This window comes from Lepidochelys kempii, chromosome 3 (genome assembly GCF_965140285.1).
Source record: "Lepidochelys kempii isolate rLepKem1 chromosome 3, rLepKem1.hap1, whole genome shotgun sequence".
NCBI lineage: Eukaryota > Metazoa > Chordata > Testudines > Cheloniidae > Lepidochelys > Lepidochelys kempii.
Window position 1 is genome coordinate 49,586,337 of NC_136382.1, and position 18,456 is coordinate 49,604,792.

The 18,456-nt window shown below is 43.2% G+C and overlaps 1 protein-coding gene across 6 annotated transcripts in view; it reads left to right on the plus strand.

The window, feature by feature from the left end:
• The window catches only part of PRIM2 (DNA primase subunit 2), a 309,939-nt gene extending 293,841 nt beyond the window's left edge, over positions 1–16,098 (plus strand). For all 6 annotated transcript variants that reach the window (XM_073336325.1, XM_073336323.2, XM_073336328.1 and 3 more), the window contains one exon: positions 15,459–16,098. In XM_073336325.1, the coding sequence (XP_073192426.1) occupies positions 15,459–15,686 (228 nt within the window). In that variant the 3' untranslated portion in view covers positions 15,687–16,098. The remainder of the gene's footprint in view (positions 1–15,458) is intronic.
• The last annotated feature ends 2,358 nt before the right edge of the window (positions 16,099–18,456 follow it).

The window sequence follows — 18,456 nt, forward strand, 5'->3', positions numbered from 1 at the left end:
TGTAGTGTATTAGGGCTCAATTTAGATTATCTGACATCTCACTGATCAATAACCAAGCTAAATTGAATGAGGAGTCCTTGTGGCACCAAATGCAAACAAATAGACATCATACCAAAAGGACTGAATGTAAAAAATCCATTGCAATCAACATACCACAAAGACTATGGTGCGAGATTGTGCCACACACTCTCAGAGAAACTGTGGAACCACCTGATCAACATCCTATACAGCAAACAGGGGAAGATCAAGAATTTAGTCTCTAAGGTGCCAGAAGGACTCCTTGTTGTTTTTGCTGATACAGACTAACACGGAAAACACTCTGAAACCTGTCAAGCTAAATTGGTGTTTGTTAGACAAGACAGCACAGCACAGAAAGGAAAAGGTTAATACATCGCCAATCTGGAGAACAGGCTTGCAAGTGTCCCTGTGTTCCAAGTTTCTCTCTCTCTCAAAACTAAGCTTTTATACCCTGCTTGTTAATATTTTACTTTCCCGTGACATCTTCTGGTTGATTACATACTTACATTATCCAATCATACCTTAATGTCACACCCCTGGCTTTATCTTAGTGTCTGCACCTATAATATAGAAAGTTTACCGGGGAGGTAATTATTTAAATGGATATATTGGCTGTCTGTAACCTTAGCTCTCTTAAATTCTTTTGTGGTCTGTGAAAAATTAGTGCATGTCTACATATGTCTATATTAGTCTGCAGATTCCATTCTGTTTTGTGAATGCCATTTTGATTGTAAATTGTACTGCACCTTTACTTTTGCTTTTTTAACTTTCATAATGGACTAGAACAGCAGTTCTCAATCAGGGGTCTGTAAGCCCTTTCAAGGGGGCCGCAGGGCTGAAGTCCTGATCCTTGGCGCCCCCACGTGGGGCTGAAGCCCAGAGCCCCAAACCCTGGTGCTCCCTGTGGGGCAGAAACCTTGAGCCCATCAGAAGAGTTGGGGACATGGAGCGTGTAATAAATGGGAAGGGTAACCACCTTTCTGTATACCATGCTATAAAATCCCTCCTGGCCAGAGGCAAAACCCTTTCACCTATAAAGGGTTAAGAAGCTAAGGTAATCCCACTGGCACCTGACACAAAATGACCAATGAGGGGACAAGATACTTTTAAATCTAGAGGAGGGGAAAAGGCTTTTGTCTGTCTGTGTGATACCTTTGGTGGGAACAGATCAAGGATGCAAGCCTTCCGACTCCTGTAAAGTTAGTAAGTAATCTAGCTAGAAAATGCGTTAGGTTTTCTTTGTGTTTTGGCTTGTAAAATTTGCTGTGCTGGAGAGAATGTGTATTCCTGTTTTTGTGTCTTCTTGTAACTTAAGGTTTTGCCTAGAGGGATTCTCTGTTTTGAATTTGATTACCCTGTAAAGTATTTACCATCCTGATTTTACAGACGTGATTCTTTTACCTTTTCTTTAAATAAAATTCTTCTTTTAAGAACCTGATTGATTTCTCATTGTTCTTAAGATCCAAGGGTTTGAGTCTGTGTTCACCTGTACCAATTGGTAAGGATATTATCATCAAGCCTTCCCCAGGAAAAGCGGTGTAGGGCTTGGAGGGATATTTTTGGGGAAGACATCTCCAAGTGGGCGCTTACCCTGTTCTTTGTTTAAATCGCTTGCTGGTGGCAGCATACGATTCAAGGACAAGGCAAAGTTTGTACCTTGGGGAAGTTTTAACCTAAGCTGGTAAGAATAAGCTTAGGGGGTCTTTCATGTAGGTCCCCACAACTGTACCCTAGAGTTCAGAGTGGGGAAGGAACCTTGACAGAAGGCATTGCCCACCCCAAACTGCAGCACAAGTGCATGGCAGTCTGGGGGTAGCTCCACACCTCCCTGGCCCTCCCCATCCCCCGGCAAGGTTGCAGGCAGGAAGGCAGATCCAGGCACTGCAGGGCAGCTGCTGCTCTGGCTGGTGCCATGGAACAGGCAGCGACAGCGTTCCTCTCCTGCCAGTGCCCCAGGTTGAAGCTGCTCCTCAGCTCTCAGCCCCCTTTGCTCCCATAGAGGCAGCTGGTAAGAGCTCCCTGGGTGGGGAGACCCAGCTCCATGGCAGGCAGACCCCTCTGGGAACAAGGACTGCAGGGGAGTCTTCCCAGCACACAGCCCCTAATGCCCCTCTCCCTGCCCCCGACCTACCCCCCCGCCCACACATGGCCCCTAGTACCCCCTTCCCTGCACCCTGAGCTACCCCCTCTGCCTGTACACAGTCACAGCTACCCATCTCCCTGCACCCTGAGCTACCCCCCGCTGCCTGAACATAGCCCCTAGCCACCCTCCTGTGTGCACACATCCCCAGCTACCTCTTCCCTGCACCTTGAACTACCCCGTCTGCACACGGCCCGTAGCTATCCACTCCTTGCACCCTAACCTGTTTTCAAACTTTTTGAGCTAAGCTCCCCAACACTTGAGTTATAATTTTTGCTTGCGGGCCACCCCCTGAACCCAGACAGGCTGGGTGTCCTGCTGAGGTGAGTCAGGAGGTGGCACTCCCTCCCTGGACCCCGCCATGCAGAGGTGGCTCAAGCCCGACTGGCCCCTGCCCTCCCCCGCATAGAAGTCAAATTTATACCTACGCCCAAGACCTCTGCCTCAAAGCACCTCCCCCTACCTGGGCCCTGGAGTTTTTATAGCATGTCGAGGGGGGACTCAGAGAGAAAAAGATTGAGAACCCCTGGACTAGAATATCTAGGAGGTGTTAAAAGAGACTGTGGGCCCCCACTAGGAAAGAAGGCTACTAAAAAAGAGCAATGGAGAGTAATTAACCTGGTGGTCTTCCATTCAGGTGGAAGGACCATAGAACAATGAGATGGCTGCTACATAGGGAAAACCACTTTCCTAGTATAGACTTAAGGTGGGCTGTAACCAAGCAAGAAATCACCTGACAAGGGACTCGAAGCCACTCAGGGTGTTATCTGACATGGAGGTCTGCAATTTTATTAAAAAGGTCAAGTTCTGCTCTTAGGAGGGACTCTCACTGACCAGAACAAGAAGGCAAGAATGGGCAGGAGGGTGTTGAGACACCAAAAGGACTGACCAAAAAGCAGTGGGCTCTCAAAGTGGCAAGAACACTGAAGGAAGGGTTTTACATGCAGGTTTTGTGTAATTTTTCTGTAGATCTCATGTGATCGGTTTAGAAATTTCTGTTACTTGCTTTAACTATCACAAAGTATTCCAGATGGTCCATCGCTTTGAACTCTGAAGAGTGTGCACTAGCTTCATGCCCTAGGTAGTTGGACTGCAGAGGCCCTTACCTTAGAATCATAGAATATCAGGGTTGGAAGGGACCTCAGGAGATCATCTAGTCCAACCCCCTGCTCAAAGCAGGATCAATCCCCAATTAAATCATCCCAGCCAGGGCTTTGTCAAGCCTGACCTTAAAAACTTCTAAGGAAGGAGATTCTACCACCTCCCTAGGTAACGCATTCCAGTATTTCACCACCCTCCTAGTGAAAAAGTTTTTCCTAATAGCCAACCTAAACCTCCCCCACTGCAACTTGAGACCATTACTCCTTGTCCTGTCCTCTTCTACCACTGAGAATAGAACCATCCTCTTTGGAACCACCTCTCAGGTAGTTGAAAGCAGCTATCAAATCCCACCTCATTCCTCTCTTCTGCAGACTAAACAATCCCAGTTCCCTCAGCCTCTCCTCATAAGTCATGTGGTCCAGACCCCTAATCATTTTTGTTGCCCTTCGCTGGACTCTCTCCAATTTATCCACATCCTTCTTGTAATGCGGGGCCCAAAACTGGACACAGTACTCCAGATGAGGCCTCACCAATGTCGAATAGAGGGGAACGATCACGTCTCTCTATCTGCTGGCAATGCCCCTACTTATACATCCCAAAATGCCATTGGCCTTCTTGGCAACAAGGGCACACTGTTGACTCATATCCAGCTTCTCGTCCACTGTAACCCCTAGGTCCTTTTCTGCAGAACTGCTGCCTAGCCACTCGGTCCCTAGTCTGTAGTGGTGCATGGGATTCTTCCGTCCTAAGTGCAGGACTCTGCACTTGTCTTTGTTGAACCTCATCAAATTTCTTTTGGCCCAATCCTCCAATTTGTCTAGGTCCCTTTGTATCCTATCCCTGCCCTCCAGCGTACCTACCACTCCTCCTAGTTTAGTATCATCTGCAAACTTGCTGAGGGTGCAATCCACACCATCCTCCAGATCATTTATGAACATATTGAACAAAACCGGCCCCAGGACCGACCCTTGGGGCACTCCACTTGATACCGGCTGCCAACTAGACATGGAGCCATTGATCACTACCCGTTGAGCCCGACAATCTAGCCAACTTTCTACCCACCTTATAGTGCATTCATCCAGCCCATACTTCTTTAACTTGCTGACAAGAATACTATGGGAGACCATGTCAAAAGCTTTGCTAAAGTCAAGAAACAATACATCCACTGCTTTCCCTTCATCCACAGAACCAGTAATCTCATCATAGAAGACGATTAGATTAGTCAGGCATGACCTTCCCTTGGTGAATCCATGCTGACTGTTCCTGATCACTTTCCTCTCGTGTAAGTGCTTCAGGATTGATTCCTTGAGGACCTGCTCCATGATTTTTCCAGGGACTGAAGTGAGACTGACTGGCCTGTAGTTCCCAGGATCCTCCTTCTTCCCTTTTTTAAAGATTGGCACTACATTAGCCTTTTTCCAGCCATCCGGGACTTCCCCCGTTCGCCACGAGTTTTCAAAGATAATGGCCAATGGCTCTGCAATCACTGCCGCCAATTCCTTTAGCACTCTCGGATGCAACTCCTCCGGCCCCATGGACTTGTGCACTTCCAGCTTTTCTAAATAGTACCTAACCACCTCTTTCTCCACAGAGGGCTGGCCACCTACTCCCCATGCTGTGATGCCCAGCGCAGCAGTCTGGGAGCTGACCTTGTTCGTGAAGACAGAGGCAAAAAAAGCATTGAGTACATTAGCTTTTTCCACATCCTCTGTCACTAGGTTGACTCCCTCATTCAGTAAGGGGCCCACACTTTCCTTGGCTTTCTTCTTGTTGCCAAAATACCTGAAGAAACCCTTCTTTTTACTCTTAACGTCTCTTGCTAGCTGCAACTCCAGGTGTGATTTGGCCCTCCTGATTTCATTCCTACATGCCCGAGCAATATTTTTATACTCTTCCCTGGTCATTTGTCCAGTCTTCCACTTCTTGTAAGCTTCTTTTTTATGTTTAAGATCCGCAAGGATTTCACCGTTAAGCCAAGCTGGTCACCTGCCATATTTACTATTCTTTCGACACATCGGGATGGTTTGTCCCTGTAAACTCAATAGGGATTCCTTGAAATACAGCCAGCTCTCCTGGACTCCTTTCCCCTTCATGTTGTTCCCCCAGGGGATCCTACCCATCAGTTCCCTGAGGGAGTCGAAGTCTGCTTTCCTGAAGTCCAGGGTCCATATTCTGCTGCTTACCTTTCTTCCCTGTGTCAGGATCCTGAACTCAACCAACTCATGGTCACTGCCTCCCAGATTCCCATCCACTTTTGCTTCCCCCACTAATTCTTCCTGGTTTGTGAGTAGCAGGTCAAGAAAAGCTCCCCCCCCAGTTGGCTCCTCTAGCACTTGCACCAGGAAATTGTCCCCTACATTTTCCAAAAACTTCCTGGATTGTCTATGCACCACTGTAGTGCTCTCCCAGCAGATATCAGGAAGATTAAAGTCGCCCATGAGAACCAGGGCGTGCGATCTAGTAGCTTCTACGAGTTGCCGGAAGAAAGCCTCATCCACCTCATCCCCCTGGTCCGGTGGTCTATAGCAGACTCCCACCACTACATCACCCTTGTTGCTCACACTTCTAAACTTAATCCAGAGACACTCAGGTTTTTCTGCAGTTTCATACCAGAGCTCTGAGCAGTCATGCTGCTTCCTTACATACAGTGCTACTCCCCCACCTTTTCTGCCCTGCCTGTCCTTCCTGAACAGTTTATAACCATCCGTGACAGTACTCCAGTCATGTGAGTTATCCCACCAAGTCTCTGTTATTCCAATCACGTCATAATTCCTTGACATCACCAGGACCTCCAGTTCTCCCTGCTTGTTTTCAAGGCTTTGTGCATTTGTATATAGGCACTTGAGATAACCTGCTGATCGCCCCTCATTCTCAGTATGAGGTAGGAGCCCTCCCCTCACAGACGTTCCTGCCTGTGCTTCCTCCCGGTATCCCGCTTTCCCACTTACCTCAGGGGTTTGGTCTCCTTCCAAACCTAGTTTGGTCTCCTTTGAACCTAGTTTAAAGCCCTCCTCACTAGGTTAGCCAGCCTGCTCGCAAAGATGCTCTTCCCTCTCTTTGTTAGGTGGAGCCCGTCTCTGCCCAGCACTCCTCCTTCATGGAACACCATCCCATGGTCAAAGAATCCAAAGCCTTCTCTCCAACACCACCTGCGTAGCCATTCATTGATTTCCACGATTCGACGGTCCCTACCCCGGCCTTTTCCTTCCCCGGGGAGGATGGACGAGAACACCACTTGCGCCTCAAACTCCTTTATCCTTCTTCCCAGAGCCACGTAGTCTGCAGTGATCCGCTCAAGGTCATTCTTGGCAGTATCATTGGTGCCCACGTGGAGAAGCAGGAAGGGGTAGCCTTAGGAAGGTATAGGGCCAGATGAGCTGTATGGGTGGTCGCCCAGGAAGGCCCCCTGCAGAGGGTTTGCCTGATTCCCACCTGACCTGCCACAATGGAGGTGGCAGGCAGAGCAGCAGCGTCTGGAGTGGGGAGCAGGTACCTGAGCTGCAGGGGGGCAGTTGGACAACCAGCTGAGCCAGGTGACTCCTCCAGAGCAGGGATGGCCCTCCTTCCCCCTTGCTCCACTGCTGTGTGCAGCCACTGTTGCTCCTTTTTCTCCCCCCCTCCCCTCCTCTCCCAGAGCCCCTGGCCACTCCAGACTGAGAGCATCCTCCTGTCTGCTGGGGGAGGGGGGAGAGAAGGACTGATATCGGGGTGTCCCCCTGCCACCTCCACCATGTACCTAGTCTCCACTGAGCTGGGGTGACTGGACAGGGGGAATCTGTGTGTGCTGCTGTCAGAGATGAAATTAAGCCGGTATGGGCCAGTATGCCGTGCCGGATCGGCTTCCTCAGGCTGGTAATTTAAAGGGCCTGGGGCTCCCCGCAGCAGCCGGAGCTCTGGGCCCTTTAAATCGCCTCCAGAGCCCCGCAGGAAGGGGCAGGGATTGGGATGAAGGGGGCACAGTGCAGGTGTTAGGGGCACAGCAGAGGAGTGCAGGGGGCAGGAGTGAAGGGGGCACGGGGCAGGAGTTAGGGGCGCAGGAGGGGAATGCAGGGGTTGGGGTGAAGGTGGCACAGTGTACGGGTTAGTACGCATGAGGGGGCATAGGTTGGGAGTGAAGGGGTATAGGGATTAGTGGCGTGGAGGGGGAGCAGGCATAGGGGCAAAGGGGGCACAGTGCAGGTGTTAGGGGTGAGGAGCCCATGGGGAGCCAGGGGAAAAGGGGGAGCGCCATGCCCACAGGGGCCAGGAGCACCAAAATGCAAGTTCACCCAGGGTGCCATTTTCCCTAAGGCCAGCCCTGGGAAGGTATGTTAAACAGGGAGTTGGCACCCAGAGATAATGCCTAGCTTCTGGCAAGTAAGTTGAAGAACATGTGGAGATCCAGTGGGTGGATTCAAACATAGCATCCTGGTGAGTATCCAGCCAGGGCTGTAACATAGTAAGTAGGTGTTTCTCCTGTATTTATTGGATAGTATTCCTGAAAACGATACGAACACCCCTTGAGAGAGGATTCCTTAGTCTATGTCCTTTTGGCTGAGAATCCTAAACTGCTCCATCCTCCCTTCCATCAACCTCTTATTAGATGTTGAAAGTTGATCCTCCTCTTCAGGGTAGTCTGCATAGAATTCTCAAATTAATACCACCAAGATTGTAGTAAAAACAATAGTAAGAATAGTGAGAGAAAATCAGACTAAAGCAAAACATAAAGTGTGCATTACTTACATGAAGTTTCACGTTACTAGAGTCCATCCAATCCTCAGCTCCCCCATTTTCCCTGTTCCTCTTTCTGGGAAGACTGTCAAAGAGTCAGAGTAGAGAAATAGACCTACAGGTGTCAGGTTTCTTGTGATATCATTATGTCCCTGAGGAAGTCCTTAGTTACACCATTCAAATTACTTTTGACATGCCTCATTTGTGATCTCATCCATAAAGATATTTACACAAATGCACTCCATATTTCCAATCCCAAACATTAAAAAAACCCATGAATCAGGGTGCCCCCCCCACTCATAAGATTTGCTTAAAATCATCAGATATTTAAAAAATAATTGATTGTGGGGGTTTTTTATTTGACTTCTAGTTTTTGAGTTCTCAGCAACCCTGGGGGGTGAGAAACTTATCTTTTAAATGAAAGCTGAAATTATCATGTAATCACCAGAATCTGGGAGCTGGAGCTTTAAGATAGCCAGCCAATATTGCAACACTTGTGATAAATCATGAGAGTTGGCAACAGTAGGCCATTATTTCTTATTAAATCTCCAGTGCATGTATCTAAAATCTATTTGGGATTGTATTCCCTTCCTTGGATAAATAGTTTGTAGTTACTATTTCTTTCCTATATTACTTTACAAGGTAGGAGTCTGAAGATGTAAACCCACAATAGTTGTCTCACAGCCCCAATTTATATATTATATATATTCCCTCTCCAAAGCTGTGTACTCTTTGTTCTAGCCTAAGGACCATGCTTTTGCAGCTTACTGTTTGCACAAGTCCAGCTTATTATTTATCTCTAATGAGAGAATTTATATTTTCTTATAATTTCTTCTTCATTTTAATTCTACTATGTTGCAAACAGACTGAAAAAGTATTGCCAAAGGCCCTAAAACAAGGGAAAGAACTATTTAGGTAAGTAAGAGTCAAGTTTTATGCCCCCAGACAACAGGGAAGCTGTCGTTGGTCTGAGACATCAGGCACAGGAGAACCGAGCCTATTAAGGGAAGGGTGACAGAGGAGCTGAATAGGACTGGAGCAAAGAGAACTGAGCTGCCTCATAATAAGACAATAAAAAGGGGGTTAATAGATCATTAGCGCTCAGCTGCCACTCAGAAGGTATGGGACTAGGCTTATTCAATATCAGCCCCAAAAGTAATGGGTGGATACCAGGCAGAAGTGAACTCTTCTAGTTATTAGAGGCAAAACTGTACAAAAATCAGATATCTGCATCCAAAAAAGGTGTTCATAATTTTTATTAATAGGGCTGACATCTGTAGGGGTCCTACATCCTGCCATTCTTCATCCGTATTCCTATCAAATACCTTGTCCCCTGGCCACTGCCTCCCTCCCTTTCTGTGGCTATATGCCCTCTATCCCTACACCAAAGCTCTCTGCTCTTAGCCACAACCCCTCCATTTCCCCTCTCCTTTCCCTTCCCCACATCATCTCACTACTGCCTCCTCCCACTTCTACTCCTCCTCACCCTCTAGCTCCTGTAAATACTCCCCTTTCTCATTAGTCATCCCTCTCTGTTCCAATCAGGTTGCTTCCTCATTTTCCTCCTGTCATAAAAATAAAGGGAAGGGTAACCACCTGTCTGTATACAGTACTATAAAATCCCTCCTGGCCAGAGGCACAAAAACCTCTTACTAGTAAGGGGTTAAGAAGCTCAAGTAACCTGGCTGGCACCTGACCAAAAGGACCAATAAGGGGACAAGATACTTTCAAATCTAGGGAGGGAAAAAGGCTTTGTCTGTTCCGTGTGTCTTTTGCCAGAGACAGAACAAGAAAGCAAGCACTCCAACTCCTTAGTATTTAGCAAAGAAATACATTAGATTATCTTTTGTTTTGACTTGTGATTTTCTCTGTGCTGAGAGGAAGATGTATTCCTAGTTTTTCTTTTTGTAACTTTAAGGTTTTGCCTAGAGGGAAATTCTCTGTGTGTTGAATCTAATAGCCGTGTGAGATTATCTCCCATTCTAATTTCACAGAGGTGCTTCTTTTACTTTTTTTCTTTCTAATAAAATTCTGTTTTTTTAAAGAATCTGATTGGATTTTTTTAGTATCCTAAAAAAACCAAGGCTGGTCTGGGCTCAGCTTGTTTATTCTCAAGCCTCCCCAGGAAAGTGGGGTGTAGGGCTTGGGGGGGATATTTTGGGGGAATAGGACTCCAAGTTGTCCTTTCCCTGATTCCTTGTTAAATTACTTGGTGGTGGTAGCGTTTACCTAATCCAACGTACAAGGGAGAATTTGTGCATTGGGGAAGTTTTAACCTAAGCTGGTAGAAATAAGCTTTGGAGGTCTTTCATGTGGGTCCCCACATCTGTACCCTAAAGTTCAGAGTCAGGAGGGAACCCTGACACCTCCACAATGCCTGGAGTACCAACAGTGGGAACACTGAGAGCATAGATGAGACAGTCTCCTAGCTCTCAGTTTCTGTAGCCAGTGCCACAGTGGCTCTAGCAACCAGGAGAACAAACCAGGAGTAGGAAAAGTCCTACTCAGCACCTATAGCCTAGGGATGGAACATGCCCAGTGAAGAAATAATCTTCAGAGAATTTAGCTGCCAGACTCTAACAAGCCTCTACTGAGAATGTTGTCAATTTTTCAGAGGCTTGTAACTTGGCTAAATTTGAGCAGATTATTTGGATACTAGGATTTTTACTTGAATTTGAAATAAATTATTTCATATTCTCGTTTATGACTTACCATTTTAGACTGTTGTTGGCAGTGGTTTTTGATTCATATTTAGGGCCCTATCAAATTCATGGTTGTGAAAAATGTATTACGGACCATGAAATCTGGTCTTCCCCGTGAAATCTGGACTTTTGTATACTTTTGCCCTATACTGTACAGATTTCACAGAGGAGACCAGTGTTTCTCAAACTAGGGGTCTCAACCCAAAAGAGGGTTTGGGGCAGGGGGGTCGCAGTATTGCCACCTTTACTTCTGCGCTGCCTTCAGAGCTGGGTTGTTGGAGATCAGCGGAGAGTGGCTGGCTGCCCAGCTCTGAAGGCAGTGCCAGAGTCCGCAGCAGTGCAAAAGTAAAGGTGGCAAAACCATACCATGACATCCTTATTTCTGTGCTGCTGCTGGCAGTGGTGTCGCCTTCAGAAATGGGCTCCCATCCAACAGCTGCAGAAGTTCCTGCAGCCGGGGGAGGTTACTGAAGGTGGGTCTGCCCTGGGAGTGGCCCCTGCAGGGGAAGAGGAAGTCCCATCCCTCACCAGTACAGCCAGGACCAGCATCTGAAGCCATGAAATTTATGATTTTTAAAATCCCATGACTGAGAAATTGACCAAAATTAACTGTGAATTTGGTAGGGCCTTATTTATATGAAAGGAAGTGCAAGTGAGTCAGTCATACAAAATATACAAGACTGAAAATGAGAAACCATAGCAAAGTAGCAGAATGCAAAGAAATGCCTTTACACAATCACCATAGAAATAATATTTAATTCAAATATTGGGAGAAGCATATTTCCTTACCGAAGAAATTAGAGGTCTGAGCTGCATGTGGACAAGCTGTACTAATTTTAAAGAAAAAACACACTGATTAATGAATTAATCAACTATTAATTATTGATAGATTATAGGCAGCCTGCCATAGTGCCAGTTGTATAAAAATGATGGTTGCTTTGAAATCAGATTGCATGCCAAAATTCAAGAGCAGTCTAAATAAACATATTTTAAGGGCTCAGTTTAGCATGTAGATAAATAATAAAGTGGCTAACACATCTTGAACAAGAATTAAATTAAATTAATTAATGCCTACCTAATTTGCATGAGTGACGCTTCTCCAGCAATTGGTACTACAGCAGTTTATTTCTAAATTACTGTCTTTTTTGAAAAACATTATTCTTGAGTATTTGTAAATATTTACTATTCTTGCCTGATGCCATAAAATCTTTGTGAGTATAACTGTTTAGTGAACTTTCTAGTACAGAACATTTTAGATCTGTATAGTTACAGTACGTGATGTTAAAAATGTAAGCAAAAACATATTTTATTATAATTATAGAGATAACTGTCATCTTTGTTATAACTTGCCAGATATTGATGTTTTAATATTACTACATTTCTAATTTTATTTAACCACCTCGGTTCACTACTTTATTTGGAAAATGAATGTCACTATCCTCTTGCTTATTTAAAGCAGGGAGGGTGGAGAATGTATGCTTGCTTTTCATTGTCCTTTGTGATCAAATCTCATTTCAGTGAAAGTTTTTTGAAAATGAACCACAGCTAATTGATACCATTTGCTGTAACACTATGATTGTTCCATATGGCTTTTTTTGTAATACCAGCTGCCTGGTTATCAGCTGTCATTGGAAACCACTTGATTAAAACCTAAAGATCATAGAGGTGCAACACTGTTGCCTCACTTCCTTTCAAAACCACATTTGCTACAGTAGAAATATGAGACCAATGTTTGCGTGAAGGTCAATGTGAGGAAAATATGTTGAATTCAAGGAAATGTTTGATATCATCTATTAGATGAAATAAACAGATTTGTTTAAAGTAAAATGCCCTTCACTCTGGCTCAGTATAGATTATAAGTTCATCTTTTCTTTACAGTACATCATGTACAGTTTTATTTTTCCTTATATGCTGAATTAATTGCATCTGTAAATGAAACTGATAAACTTGCTGAAGAAATTCAATTTCAGTCTATTACTGGTTGGTTAACTTCTGAAGACGCAAAGAACCTTTAAGGAAGAATTATTGGTACAAGTTTTAAAAGTTTCAAATGACTAGATTACTGACAAAATAAATATTTTTCGTAAAGTAACACAGTCTGACTAAACACACAAAGCAAGGAAACGTAAATATGTGCTCCTGTTTTTTTATTTGTGGATCAAAGAAGCCATTAATTTCTCAGATTAATTTTTGTGCCATCAGAGCAGTATATTATTATGCAGAAAAATCCTTGTGGAAATTTATTTTTGGGGAAATAGACTGAGAAGAAGCAGTAAAAGTGTAATAGAGCAGAAGTGCAGAATTTCCTTCAGCTGATGAAGTTCTAGAAAGACTCAGCAGTACCCTTCAACTTTAAAATGGGGGAGAAGTTTGTGGAGACTACTTTTAAGATTTTAAAAGCTGACTACAAGTTTCAGTTGAATTTAATGGGAGTTGTGTGAGTAAATTCCAAAGTCATCTTTGAAAATTTCAGTCTCATCTTGCAGCTTCATTTTGATACAAGCAGATGCTTCATAGATTGTTCTAATTTTTTATAAAAGAAGAAAAAGGAGTTACTATCCAGAAAAACAAACTGAGATTCTATGGATAAAATAAGAAGGCTAGTAAAGAGATTTGGGTTGAGTGGCCTTCAATATGATGAGACACTCAGTTCCATAGTTCTCTCTTCAGACCCTTCTGGCGTAGGCTGGCTAAGAGTCACCCACGTAATACAGAGAATGGGGAAAATAGCCAGAAGAAATATCAGAGATTAATCAGACCTCCAAATTAGGGGAGAGGTGGGTATGTCCCCTACTTGTTCCTAAGCTCTGGTCTACAGTGGGGCGGGGGTGTGTGTGGATTGATCTAAGTTACGTAGTTGAAGTCGACGTACTTAGATCGACTTACCGTGCTGTCTTCACTGCGATGAGTCAACTGCTACCTCTCCCCCATCGACTCTGCCTGTGCCTCTCATGGCGCTGGAGTACAGGAGTTGATGGGAAAGTGCTCGGGGGTTGATTTATCGCGTCTAGACTAGACACGATAAATCAATCCCCGCTGGATCGATTGCTGCCCACTGATCTGGCGGGCAGTGAAGACGTACCCTAAGATTTTCAACCTGACAGTCCTATTGGAATCCCAATTGCTCCTACATACTGAGGCTGTTGCACTTGCTAATACTGCTTTTCATCATATATTTAGCAAGGAGGTTGTGACCTTTTCTTTCTTATGCAGGACCTCACTGCAGTTATCCATTCTTTTCTCTCATCAAGGCTAGATTATTATAATACAGTCTAATTTAAAACCTTTCAAAACTCGGAACTAGTACAGAACGTGACTGCACTTATTCCGCAATGTTTCATGCAAAGAGCAAATTACATCAGTGTTACATGATTGCATTGGTTTTGGGTTGACTTATAGATGAGCTGTAAAGTGTTGATTTTGACCTATAAAGTCCTAAATAATTTTTTCTCATATGATATTGTGGCATTTGCCTCAACATCCTCTTCCTAGTACAAAAAGGGAAGATATTGGCAGCCAAGAATTCCCAGTTGGTGGCTCTTAGCTTTAGAATTTTCCCTCCTACCTTGGTTCACCAGATCCCAAAGTTGATGACCTTTTTAACTGTTCTCCCTGGTTTTTCTGTGGCTTGTGGGAAAATGATGGTGGGGTGAAAAGGTGAATGCTGGGGAAAACTTGACTAAGAGCTCCTTTTAAAAGACTATCTGGCTTTTTGGTAGATGTTTGAAGCTTGTAAGCACCTGAAAAGAGGGATAGGGGTTATAAGTGATGTTGTGAAATGGATACGCCTGAGTAGCTTGCTTTTAAGATGGTGAAAGGCCCATAGAGGAAGATTATTTTTAATGTTTTAATGTTAATGATAACTGTTTAACTGTTTTTCAGATTTTGTAAATGACTAGAGAATTTACTAATAGGAACAATTACAAACCAAAATACATCATTATAGTAGTTGAATGAAGAGACATGCCTGACTTTAAAAAGCAATTAAAAATAAAATAGAATGCACATTACAGTAGTTTCTCTTCATTCTTCCCAACTAATCAGAAGCCCACGTGCTGTTTGGTGTGGGACAGGGGCCCATTGGGATTCCATGGAGCTGGATCACACATGTCCTTGCAGCTTAGCCCCGTGCCAGTAGAGCACAGACAAGATTGGGCCATGGGCTTTCTGCCTCAGCCTGCTGCCTTGTTGAATATAAATCACGTCAGTGGTCAACATCAATAAAGGGCTGCTGTGAGAGTACAGACAGAGGTGGATCTACTGTTTTACCCATGGTCTCACATTTGTATTGACAGCCAATCCAGATTTGTTTCATGAAACTTTGTCCTTACTGCTGTTCCCTTCTGGCCCATTCACCCTAGACTAGTCTGGAGCCCACCCCCAAAATTGAGAAAAAAATGGATGTAAAGAGTAGGATGGGTTCACCAGGTGAAGTTGTAACAACCTGTGTAGTTTCCACACTTACGTTACTTTGCATGTTTTATTGATATTTATATGTAGTTCCTGCAACATTACAAGAAAGACAATGTTAAAATAATATATTTAATAATAATATTAAAACAATCATGTTTTATTCCTAAAATATAGGAGGAGGTTTGTGTTGCACTTAGATCCTTGGCATGATAGTATTGAATCAGACAAGTATCAGCAAAGTGATTTCCCCTACACCCATTTTCTTAAAAGCTAAACTACTTAAATGGCTAATGCTACTGAATGAGTTCATCTGTTTAAAATTCATCTTTTGAAATACCATGTAATAATTTCTTTTCCTTTCCTTCTGTGTACAGGTTGATGATATTGGGTTTTCTTTGAATCATCCCAATCAATATTTTGCAGAGAGTCAGAAGCTACTAAGTGGTGGTAGAGAAGTGAAGAAAGAACCAAGTGAACCAGAAAGCTCCCAGCAAAAACTGAGTAGTCAGAAAAGAACAAATTCATGTTCCATTCCCACTTCTTCAAACACAGAAGCAGATACAGAACTGGAGGGACTGGATGCATATTTCACTGAGGACTGAGAAGCTTTGTTGCTTATTTTTCTACCCTTCGTTACTTCCCTATAATTTTAGCAACATTTTCCCTCACAGTAAGAGAGTAAGCACCTGGCTTTCTGAATAGCTTGGGCCTGTAACGCTCTAAGTTGGCTGATGAAAGGAAAGAAGAGATACATACATTGTAATTATATCCAGTACTTTTCCTTGTAGATAGAGCACATCAGTTCCAAAGTGCAGTCAATTTTTAACTGCTTGGGGCATGGGAACCGAAAGTTAGTTCCTAAATCTGAATGATATTGCAGTTTCTGTGACTTGTTCTGCTTGTTTCTGTGCTCATAAGCATTTTGTGTGTAACCCATCTTCCCACCTTATACTCATTTTTATATAGCTTTCTCTTCACTTTTTTTCTTAATAAACATATGTTGAAATGTAAAAATTTGTGATATTTTCTTGTTCAATTACACTTCTAGAGTGATGCAAGCTGCCTAAATCATATTTACAGATATATCTTTTTTAAGGAATGTTATTTCTTGGGACATGGGGAATACCTCCAATTAGTAGTATTTATTTACAGTCTGTGGTTTGGTGGTTAAGGACTCAGATCATTATAAAAATTCTGATCTTTCTGTCTAAAGTATGCATGTGACCTTCGTTACCATCTGAGCAACTTACAGTCTTTTAAAGTTGTATTCTCACAGCTGTACTTTTACAAACTGGGAGTACAATTATCCCAGTTTCATAGATATGGAACTGTGGCACAAAGAGACTAAGAACCAGATTTTTAAAGGTATTTGGGTACTGTTTCAGTCAGTGGTGCAAAGCCTAAGTGATTTAGGTGGTTAAATCTCATTTTCAAAAGTGGCATAGGCACTTAGAAGCCTCAGTCTCATTAAATTTCAATCAGACTTAGGATTCTAATTGCCTATGTCATTTCTGAAAACCAAACTTAGCAGTAGGAGTCACTTGGCCTTGCAACACTGAGGGCTGGTCTACACTAATGCTGTAAGTTGATCTATTTACGCTAGTTCAGTTATGTAAATTACGTAACTGAAGTAGACATAACTTTGGTTGACTTACAGTAGTGTCTGCACCACACTGTGTCAATGGGAGACGCTCTCCTGTCGACATAGCTTCTGCCTCTCGAGGAGGTGGAGTACAGATGTCAATGGGAGAGCGCTCTTCCATCGACTTAGTGTGTCTTCACCAGACCCGCTAAATCGACACTGCTGCATCGATCACAGCAGTGCTGATTTAGCCGGTAGTATAGACATGGCCTGAGTGGAGCAACGCATAAGTCCCTAAAATAGGTATGATGCTAATAATTAGATGAAGAAGAAGATAGAAATGAAGATTTTGTATTTCAGTAGCAGTTGGAGACCCTGTTGGTTTTAGCACTGGACATACACCTAGTAAGAGAGAGTCTCTGTGCTGAAGAGCTTACAGTCTATATCGACAAGACAGACAAAGTGGGCCTGGTGAGGAAGGTGTAGTGTCACCATTTTATAGATGGACACAGAGAGATTAAGTGGCTTGCTTAAAGTCACAGGGAGTGTGTGAAAGAGGAGGTTAGACAAACACCTCTCAGGGATGGTCTAGATAATACTTAGTCCTGCCATGAGTGCAGGGGACTGGACTAGATGAGTTCTCGAGGTCCCTTCCACTCTTATGATTCTATGATTACTCAGGTGGATCAGAATAGTAACATTCTTGAAAAAAACAGATTACTGCATGCAAGTGATGTTACTAGCAAGATATTGAAATTATGCCTTTTTGTTGCTCTTTTGGAGGCTAGAGAAGACATACATCACGGGTTTTGACAATTTTGGTTTTTCTTTGAAAGCAGAGTGTTTTGAATTGGATGGTGTACAAAGTGCCTAATAAAGAAAACTTCTTTCACACGTTTGGACACAGAAGAATTTATGGTTTTGAGATCTTTAAACTTCTGTTGTCTTGTAACCTCACTGAGGAAAAAAAAAAGGCTGTGTGATTATACATACTGTTAGAGATAGAAAAGGCAAAGACAATAAGAGTAGGTGAATAAACTGGCAAGTTGAGCTGGTTAAATCTTCTGACATGTTTAGCAGAGATTCTTCGATACTTTATTTCATGTGGTTTTAGGTATTCTTTTCCCGTCACCCCCTTTGCCCTAATCACAATTTCTTCCTTTGGAACATCTAATTGAAAAATACATAAAAGAATCATGGAGAACATTTTCTGTAAACTTTTTACTGCTATTTATAAACTACATTATGAAGTCAAAAGATAAGGATTCTGAGGTACCAGATGACTCTAAGATGAGCTTTCAGCCGTGAAAAAATATATTATTCATTTAAAATTTTTAAGAACTTTAGGATTTAAACTATTTTTCCTAATACAGAGGGACTTTGCAGATATTTTGTTTATTATAATCTTCTTTTACTGTTATACAGTGATTCTGCAAAGTGTACTTTGCAAGTCAACTTTTGTGGTACTTTGCAACCTTTAAAAAAACACTTCTGGGTTTTAAGCTTGAAAGATAAAATGAGCTAATTTTAAACTTCCTATTTGGAGTAGTGTATACCATTTGCAAATTTAATCAAGGTCTTCCACAGACATCAGTTTAACATTACATTTAAGTGCCCATTTAAAGAGAGAATTTGACAGCAGCTCTGAATGCTAGATTCACTCTGAGGACATCCTTGCAGCTGGAAGAAAAAGAATTGAGAAGCCTCAAACTACTGTGATAATTAGTTCAATTTACTAGGTTTCTTTTGTAATGTTGGGGATAGAATATAACAGATTAGTACAGAATGTT